Source organism: Phocoena sinus, chromosome 14 (genome assembly GCF_008692025.1).
Source record: "Phocoena sinus isolate mPhoSin1 chromosome 14, mPhoSin1.pri, whole genome shotgun sequence".
NCBI lineage: Eukaryota > Metazoa > Chordata > Mammalia > Artiodactyla > Phocoenidae > Phocoena > Phocoena sinus.
In genome coordinates, this window is record NC_045776.1 from 5,414,691 (window position 1) to 5,425,068 (window position 10,378).

Sequence of the window (10,378 nt, forward strand, 5' to 3'; positions counted from 1 at the left end):
AATCCCTCTACCTGTAGCGTGGGAAGAAGTTTATCCAATGTTTATATGTATCAGACAGCCTTAAAAATATATTGTATATTGGCTTTATGAACTCCTGTAGGTTTTATAATTGATTTGTTAGCCTTTTCCTTTGCTTTTACTCGCGCTGTAACCAGAAGTTTTCACATTCCCTAATGCACAGTGGACTGTCCTTAGCACTTGATGTTCATTGGCAAATCTCCTTTTTGGAGCCTGTAGCAGGGCATTGGAGCTTTTCATGCAAAGCAGCGTTTCCTATCAGAAGCTCCTTCATCTGTGGCTGCACCTCTCACTTATCCAGTCCGTCTTTACCAGACATAGTGCACATACTCTAGAGATAAAAGTGTATCGAAGGAACATTAGGGCTTTCAGGTACCTAAAGCCACTTACCTCGACTTCAATTTTCCTACCAAAACGCTCTTCTTCCTTTCCAATGAGAATCGCTTCCAATGTTCCGGCTTCCTTCTCTAGCCTGTACGCAAAGGTTTGTTTACATAGAGAGCATCCCTCGGCTTGGTTATGAATGTTGCAAGTTTTGGTTAAGTTCAAAGTGCCACATATCCTCTTTTGTTCAGATCCAATATTAACCAGTTTGCAAAGGAAAAGAAACGGGCAAATAACGCTCCATGCTTGATGTCCAATATCTTCTATTAAAATGCCCTCTGTGGATAGAAGCAGAGAGACGTTGCCACAGTACCCGTGGTTCGCAGGGTCAATAAGAGAAGCCGATCCAGTATCACCTATTTTGAGGAGATGGGCAATGATCCATGTTGTGTCCAAGGAACCACTTTGGAATGGATGGGAAATGAAGCATTTTGTGAAGAACCTTATACAGCACTGTTAGGGATTCGTTTTACTTGCCTAAAGTGGGTCTGTTTCCATGGTTCTTGGTGGCCCACCTTTCTCCATGGACAAAACCTCTGCGCCACTGCTCTGGATGGTAGGGTGGGGCAGGGACAGTGGCTCACTTCTCTGAGAGGAACACCCCTGCTTTATGAAGAAGGCACTCGGTGAGGATGGAGAAAGGGGCCATCTGGTCTTCTGCTTGTCTCTTCAGGGAGCTCGACGTTGTGAGTGAGCTGCAGCCAGTGTGACCGGGGCCCTGTATTCTCAACCTGCTGTGCCTGGTGTAGACCTTCTTTCCTACCAGTGGGGCCTGGGAGGAGGAGGGGAGACCCCACATTCCAGCCACTCCTGCCTGGAATCGAACATCTGCAGTATGGATCTGGGGGTGGAAGGGGCATTGAGAAATGCAGGTGGCTCGCCCTTCCTGGGGAGGTACCGTAGCTCCAGACTGGGGGCCTGTAGGGAGAGGAGCCTTGTGTTGCCTGAAACCACCCTGAGTAGAGCTTCTAATGGGATAGAAGCTTCTATTGGGATAGCTTCTATTGGGTGGAGGAGCTCAAAGGCCACAGACCATCCCTGTTCATAAAGAAATTCAGTAGATTTTCTTGAATAAATGTACCTCCCTTAAGACAATTTCCAGAAACCTTAAATGTTACTTTTTTAACTTTTACGATGATGGGGAAAGACCCACAGAAGCCCTCATGCCAACATCCCGGAAGTGTCTGTCTTAAAGTGTAATCACCTTCTGGTATCAGAATACTGTTACTTAGACTTCAGTTATCCACATCAGGAATAAGTTCAAAACAATTTAGGTATATCCATGTTCCCATTAGCAGAGTTTGTGGGGTTTCTTATACCAAGAGAAATGTTTTTACCATTACCAATTGATTCGCAAATGACATCCTAAAGGTTTTATAAGACCTTCTTCAAAACATATATTTACATTTAAAGTAGGGATGCTGTGCAACGGGAGAGCCGTTTCTAAGGCTAGAAGATAGGGTTCTTGTGAAAAGTGAAACATTCTGTTTCTTTTTAAAGACTTGTTTATGTTTAAGACAGTGAAAGTTTTATGCTCAGCCTGTTTCATTTAAAGTTCTCCACGTACGTCTGACTACCATATTAACGCGTGGTGGGTTGTTTCTTGTTTTGTTTGTTGTTTTCACTCTCCTCAACGTGTAGAAAAGAGGAAAGCCAGTCTGCTGGACCAGCTGACCAACACCAGTGGGACTGTCATTGGCGTGACTTCCTGCATTGTGATCATCCTTATTATCATTTCTGTCATTGTGCAGATCAAACAGCCTCGTAAAAAATATGTCCAAAGGAAATCGGACTTTGACCAGACAGTTTTCCAGGAGGTGTTGGAACCTCCTCATTACGAGGTATGCACCCTCAGAGGGACAGGAGCTACAGCTGACTTTGCAGATGTGGCCGATGACTTTGAAAACTACCATAAACTGAGGAGGTCCTCTTCCAAATGCATTCATGACCATCACTGTGGATCACAACTGTCCAGTACGAAAGGCAGCCGCAGCAACCTCAGCACAAGAGATGCTTCTGTCTTGACAGAGATGTCCCCGCAGCCCGTCAAACCCCTCATCCCACCTGTGAACAGAAGAAGTATCCTCGTCATGAAACACAACTACTCCCAAGATGCTGCGGATCCCTGTGACATCGACGAGCTTGACGAGGTGCCGACCACGAGTCACAGGCTGTCCCGACACGATAAAGCCGTCCAGCGGTCAGTATCTGTAGATTTTTTGATGAAAACTATAACCTGAAGACTGAAATGCTTCCAGAATGTTGTGTTCTATTTTGTCTTCATTTTTCAGTTTCTCTTTTTATTAATGACTTAAAGCATAGTATTTCAACTTTTGCCTCTTCTTTTCCTTTTTCCGTGCTCTCCATACTTTTCCTAGATCCCGTCTGTGTACATACGTGTATGTGTGTGAGCACACACAGACCAAAGAGATTTCATTTATTTCTATACAGAGATAATATTTATTTCTATAAAAATTATGGCTCTAATTTATATGGCTAATTTGCTTCCATGTGGTCATAAATGTTGCTCCAATCAATATTTATAGATTTTAAGATACGAGATGATATTTGGAAATAATTGCCTTACCGAGATGGTTAACCCATCTTGTTGAATAATTTTAATGTAAAAATAACATATTTTGCAATATAGTGTATTATATTTTTGGTATGAAAGTTAAAACACTTTTTTCCACATATCACATAATACTTACATTACAAATTGCATATGATAGCATGGTACGCTAAAACAAGTAAACATTGATATTTAAATGTAGCGAGGATTAGTAGAAACGGTTTTCTTTTAATATGGAGACAATATTATCTATATTGTATTATTAGGCCTAAAATTAGTAAAGGAAAGAAGATTTAAATTGAGAAAAATATTATTTCAAATTCCCAAATCCAATCTTCCTGTGTTTTGTTTTGCATGCTTACTAGCATTTAGTTTATTTTGTAAATGTACGTAATTCCTCAATTCAATATATATTCTCAAAACCTAAACTACTTTTAGTTGATTTAATATTTTTGCATGCTGATGGAAAAAATTTTATTTCCACAGATTTATGAATTTTTAGGAATGCTTTTAAGTAAATATTTGTGTGCTTATTTATTTTTTGTGAAAATATTACTTTGTTGAATGAAATAGCCATAACATTCCAGGTTCTGCCTCATTGGGTCTCTAAGCAAACATGAATCTGAATACAACACAACTAGGGTCTAAAAAGAAAATTCAAGGTAAGCAAATGCCCTTGGTTCCTTCTCCGACTTTGTTGTACTCTGTTTTGTTTTGTTCTGTTGAACTTGTCTTGTAGTTTTTTAGGGAATGTGCTATTTATTCATTCTTTCTTGAGATATGTGTTTCATAGCATTTCACAATTGGAAATATACGGGATTCAATGCTGATGGAAGGATGATTCTTAGTATACGTATCTTTAAAATAAATGTTAATATTCTTACCATCAAGCATTGTACTACAATGTTATTGAAAAGGATGTTAAGTTAATAAGTTAAATTTTATCTATTTTAAGGTAAAGATACAAAAATTGGTGAAGTCCTAAAAGAAATACCAGAAGAAACCCAAGGTTTTCATAATTTAAAAAAATTGAATACTGTCTCAATATAACTGAAGTCAGTATTCAGTAAAGACTGGTAATAATGGTATTGATTGAATTTGGCAACATTCTACTCAAAACTCATACACTAAGTATTCTGTGGTACTTATATAGTTTGTGCCCCTTATTTTTGCATGAATATGCAGCTTATTTCATCAAAATTAAATGCAGCATGTTATGTCAAATTTTATAATATAAAATTTGAATGCTTGATAATGTAAAATGTTCCATAAATATCAGTTGTCTTTGTGTGCATCTATTTTGTCATCGGGTACCATAATGGCTTTATATTTAGCACTTAGAGTCTATATCTCTATTAGACTAATTTGTCTCCAATTAAATTTGCTTGACGGTTAATCTCTTCAAAACTCTTCAAACCTATCAATTATTCTTGAATTAGGTGAATGCATTTCCATGCTCTATACTACTTTGATAAGTTGGTGTAGTTGCGTGCATACTTCATCGGGAGAAAATGTTTTAACTGTGTTTTATTTTCAGACAAGAACTATTTATACAAACATGGGGACTGTGAAAAGAAAATTCTATAGTGAATTGTGAAAAGTGGACATATTTCTAAACTCATTCCACTGCCTTTATCCAAACTTAAGAATTACAGACATTTGTTATCCCTTCAGCAAGACATACCCGCTGCCCAATGATATGTTCATTTCGTAATTTGGTTGCTGGCCACCAAGTGCTCCTTAGTTTTTAAATACATTTTGAGATTTACTGGAAACTTGAAGAAATTAATTCCTGATTAAGACTATCCCAACTTTATTTTTACTGTCAGTTTCACTTTGTTTCTATGTTGTTTTATGTCTTTGTTAGATAACTGTACATTGTGTGATATGTGCAAAAACACGATTTTGGATGAACTTTGTGTTACATGTACATTGTTTTCATTATATAGACTGCTTGAGAATAGTGCGTTCCTGAGTGATTTTGAACATGCTACAGTGAAAAGTGAGAATATGGACCATGGAAACACCAGCTAGAGGTTTTATGGACTATAAACATCTGTTGTATTAAGATTAAATGCAGCCCAAAGTACCGAGTAAAATTACTGGATTGCAATAAGAAAAATCTCATTTTTCGTCTTTCCTATATACCCCCATTTCCTTTCTTTTTAAAAGAAAATCAAAGGAAGATACCGAGTTTCAGAGATAGTTTTGAAATCAGGTATTTTACCGTTCATACCCTTCAGTAGAAATGATTTTTGGTTAAGCACTTAGCAATATGATTGATTGACAGTTTGAGAAAATACCCTGCATGTCAGCTCTGGATATTTGAATTGGAAAGATATCCTTTTTATTAGACACATTGTAAAAAGCATGCATTCTCCAATACTGCTGTTACTCTTCCATTGCCTTGTGTCATATGCTTGCTACTTGTAACTTTTGATATAAAGATATATAAAAATGTATAATAATTTCCTAACTTGAGTTAAGAGAAATGCTTTCTTCTATTAGAGTGATAAAAACTGACTTACATAAGTACACACTTTATATCTACTCTTTCCACACTTTAGGCTACAGGATGTCCTTTAGTATTAAGACATACTTCTTCAAAATTTGATTTCTAAAACTATGGAGTACTCAGTCCACAAGGCAGTCAGAAAGAGTTAAATTACCTGGGGTAAATAGGATTTCTACGTTGCATCAAAAGCATATGATATACTGCAGCAACTGGGAGCATTTTCAGGATTGGCATGTTGTCCTCTTTACAACTAATTTTATCAGAAGAGTTTAAGAAAGTGGACATTGTACCACTATCAAGCGCATTTAAAAGTGCCATGTTTTTGTGCTAATCTGACTGACGTAGCTAGTGAACTAGTTAGTCACCAGTAACTTGGTCACCAGGCAAATCAAGCCTGCAAGAAAGGGAGCCAATATTCAAATTACCATGTTATTGTCTGACCCACAGAATTTATTTTCAACATAAACATATAACCTCAATATGAGATGTCTAACTAAAGCAAGCACCACCAAGACCAAGACAGCATCTCCTCTTCTAAGGTTTAGGTTTGGCCCAGAATTCTCGATACATGGAATAGCCCATACCTAAAGAAAAAGAATGCTAGTTAAGCATTTAAATATTTTTTTCAGTATTAGAAAATTAACAACAGTTCATAAAGTAGCTAAAAGTAGCACCCTTGCTAGCGTACAATACTTACAAGGGGACCAAGGCCCTCACTCTTGCTTTCTTAAACAATTCAAATTTCTAAAATTCTTTTTACACAATTTCCCAAGTATCTCAAGGCCAGAATGACTAGCTCAGACTGTTAAAATATCAATATTTATCTGGCAACTTTAAAAGGAGTTACTCTTGCTGTATAATACCAGATAAAGTCAATTAATTATAAAACCTATAAAAGCATGTAATATCTTTTCCACCTTCAAAAACTCAATAAAACAGGCATCATGTCTCTCCCAGATGATGGATCTTATTACCAATCCTATTTACATATCTAGACTCTTCAACAAAATTATAAACTCAGTGAAGGGCAGTAGTATCTTTTCTTTCTTTCTTTAAAACCTTAGTAAGATTTTACCATAGACAGTAAAACTATGTCACTACTTGAACTATTTTTATTAATTCATTTTTTATGTGAAAATGAATATAAGTGATATTTGCAAACTGCTTCAGAGTCAGCTAAAAGTATCTATCTTGTTTTATTTACAAAGAAATCCATTAATGGGGAACCACAGATTTGAGATATCCTGTAGGAACACACCCAGAGTCATTGCTCCCACAGCAAAGCCTTGGGCTGCCACGCGCATGTGGATCAGGTGAATAGACACTTTAGTATTGCCCCTGCTCTTCAATTTATATAAACCATATGTAACGATTGCTGCAAAACCTGCCATTCCTGTAAAACAGACAGTCACAAGATGTCAGATGCGTGGGGGCAGGGAATCAAGATGATTTTATCATCAATCAATGTTCTATTTTTTTTTATAAGGATGCTTTAGGAGACCATTAACCAGCTAACATACAAATTGAGTTTTTAATTTTTCCCCCTCAGAACTAAAAATCCACAATTGGAAGCAAACCGTAGCAGATCCAGAAAGCTAAGATCATCTTTAAAATGTGGGCTTGTGAAGCCAGTAACTAAATTCCTTTAAGAGTGCCAGGGGAGCTCTTCTCTGTCCTACTTCCATTCCCGAAGGCAATCAGTTAATGTGGTACAGACTGTAATAAACCATAACTGTGAGTATAACAGAAAAAAAAAACTTTATGGAATATATTCTCCTTTTAGAATAGGAAAGTCTTTTTTAAATGCTTTAAAATCACAAGCCCTTTTATGACCCAAATAACACAATTCTGAGTTGTCCTTATACTCAGGCACATATATGATTCCTGAAAGCTTACTAACCATGGTGTGTTTAATATAAATAAAGGAAAATAATATTATAATTAATTGCTGTTGAATTACATACTCTATAAAGTTTGATTTAGTGAGTGGGTACTTTTAAAATATTGAATGTGTATTCTCAGAAAATAATTTCTAAACTCAGATTACTGTAAATCGGCTTACCAGCATTTCCCAAACGGCTGAATTCTACAGAATTTTGTCCTACAAACACAAAGCCATCTGGTCTATCACAATGCCAACCTGGTAACTCAAGCAAGCTCCACAAAGCCAATAGATGAGTTATTCACATACATCCCTGATAGGAATTCAACTTCACATGCGTTACAGAAACAAATAAATGGGAAAGAAAAAATTTTCTGATAGAAAAATTAATTATCATAGCAATTCTGAATAGTCTGTATTGAAAAAATGTCAATCCACAGAATTTGATAAACTGGTGAATAGAAAAAGTATATCGAACATTATAAAGAAAGATTATTTTCTGTTGTTTTGCTATATATTTTATATACATTATGTTGAATTTAACCTTTTTAGTTTGACTTGACTAATTCTTTTATTATCATGCCTACTTTCATTCCTTTTACTTCAAAGTTGATGCATCCAGAGACTTTTTTAAGTGATTAGCCATGTTTTATATTACTGTCTCTATTTAGAAATCTTCATAAGACCCTGTACACCTTGAATGAATAATCTCAAAAAGGATGATATACATGTGAACCACTTACTATCCACTGTCCTTTCAACTGTCCACAAGACTTTCATCTTTGCAGTTCTTCTTAAATAAGCAGGATGCTTCTGCCCTGCTGGTTCACTGCTGAAAGGCTATTTGCACCAGAAATCAAGGACTTAAAAAATAAATCCAACTACATTAAGTATAATGATAAAGACAGATTGCTTACACATATTTAATACACAACAGCTCCATAGGAAAACAAAAATATTGAAATGAAGAATAGGCCTCTTCAGTGGTAATACTGAGAATGTATAACTCAACGTATAATTGGGCATTGCGTAATCAGAAAACAAGATAGTGATGGCTCTGAGGCAGGGGCCTGGAAGCGTCCTCTTGTCCCTGCCTCAACCCTAGATGCTGGATCTTGAGTGTGTAGGGGCTCCATGATGCCTGGGGGTTTCCTGAAGGAAGGTCTTTAAAAGCCAGTATTGAAATCTACCAACACATTAAAAATTCCTGTTTACTGGCTACATCAGACCCTGTCACCTGCATATCAACCTTTGGTTTCTATTCAAGTGGAGAGACACGTGTAGATATGGCATGGGACATTTCAAGACTTTCAAGATGTTTCAAATCAAGTTATTTTAATAAATAGTTATATTTTTTGATAAAGTGAATTCAAATATTACTTGCACGAGTGCTTTATTAATCTCATAAGATGCTTCCTGATAGCGTAATTACACACCATGTTAGTTAATTTGAAAATAGCTGTTTTTGTTTCATTTCCCTATGTTTGAATTCACTTTCAAAATCTGGGAGGCATATCATGATTATATGCAACACCTATGAAACCCTGAATTAAGCTTTTTACTTCCGTCCAAGTGCATTTTAGTCGCCTAATTCAAGGTTGGCGTGTTGATTTGGAATTATGATTTTTGTGTACCTGATTATATACACAAGCCATTTTTATGCATCATATTGGAAGATAGACATATGTAATATTTGATTTACCATAATTCAATTCCATTTGATTAGATAATTAAAATGTGGCTGTAAACTTAATTGGAGATCAATGTCTTTGGGCTTTTAAAGGAGAACAGTCCACATTTTGAAGATGCTGGCTTTTCTGTTTTGCATTATTTTTTCACCAAAATTATTTCAATGACTCCATAAACCATTATTCTTAGCATTTAATAAAGTTAGGTCTTTGACATTTCTTAAATATTCACTTAATATTGAATCAACTTTTTCTGTATTTTTCCTTTAGGAATTTGGCTTTTCCTCAAATTTGATAGCATTTTAAAAATTCCACAAATGGATTTTCCTCAACCTAAGAATATCTTAATAAATAACAAAATATGATACTGATTCCTATTCCTTAATTAAAGTAATGACAAATTATTTATCTTTTGGTGGTAAAATAAATAATAGCATTTTATCTTCTTTTGAAATTTGTATATTTCAGTGATGAAAATGAATCCTGTCAGATTCCAACTCTGGAGGGAGGTTAAATAAATAAAATCATGAAAATATTCTGAATGCGAAATGCATATGATTTGAAAAGTGAGTCTCAGTTTTGTCCAACTTCGCTGAAGCGAGTTAGTTTCTGTATCATGCCTACCTGTGCATTCTTCTTCCTTTGGCTCATTTTTGGGATCATACTAATGGCCCAGAGGGTCCATCCAAAAAATTGTCAAATAGATAAAATAATTTTTAAAATCAGACTTGAATTAATTATCAGTTTCTTATCCATTTAATTAATAATTCCCGTTTCTCTCTTAAAGGTGGAATTAAGTAGCAGAATAAAATATATTATTAAAATAGCCAGAGATGTGTTTTTATAAATAATCTTGTTCAACAAATCAGAGCCCTTTGCTAATATAGAATTATCCTGATTAATTTTATTAATGAGTTTGTTTAAATTGTACTACGGATTTCCTAACTGAATTTTATTATTCAGATAAACCCAACAGTGTGATAGAAATAACAAATCTAGGTGACTGACGTCAGGCACTTGTAACATCTCAGCTTTTTTTTTTTTATTATGGCCTCTGGTTCTGTACTTTCTTATGTGTTATTAAAGAAGTAAATGCCTTCTTAGTATGCCTTTAATTCCTCAGACTTCAAACTTACTAGGGCTGGTTTCCAGAAGGTTCTTATTCCTGCACTAGTATGATCATAAAGTTAAACCACTTCTTTGCGTCCATAATTGTGCAGCCAACATGTTCCTGTTTATCCCCAACTTCTATCACCTCTCCAAACTCTGAAGCATGTCGTTTTACATTGGTTCATTCTTTGGAAAAAAAATTTTTTTTG

The 10,378-nt window shown here is 35.6% G+C and overlaps 2 protein-coding genes across 2 annotated transcripts in view; one reads left to right on the forward strand and one right to left on the reverse strand.

Annotated features, from left to right (window-relative positions):
* NETO1 (neuropilin and tolloid like 1) overlaps positions 1-3,622 on the forward strand; it is an 89,108-nt gene extending 85,486 nt beyond the window's left edge. The window contains 2 exon segments of the mRNA XM_032602870.1: positions 2,044-2,602; positions 3,562-3,622. Coding sequence (XP_032458761.1) covers positions 2,044-2,602; positions 3,562-3,622 — 620 coding nt within the window.
* A 2,306-nt stretch (positions 3,623-5,928) lies between these two features.
* Positions 5,929-6,880, reverse strand: LOC116739207 (HIG1 domain family member 1A, mitochondrial). Its single transcript, XM_032603415.1, has 2 exons — positions 6,748-6,880; positions 5,929-6,073 (listed from the first exon to the last, which is right to left on the reverse strand). Exons 1-2 carry the CDS (start codon positions 6,878-6,880, stop codon positions 6,024-6,026), a joined length of 183 nt encoding a protein of 60 aa, XP_032459306.1. The 3' UTR covers positions 5,929-6,023.
* Between the last annotated feature and the right edge of the window lie 3,498 nt (positions 6,881-10,378).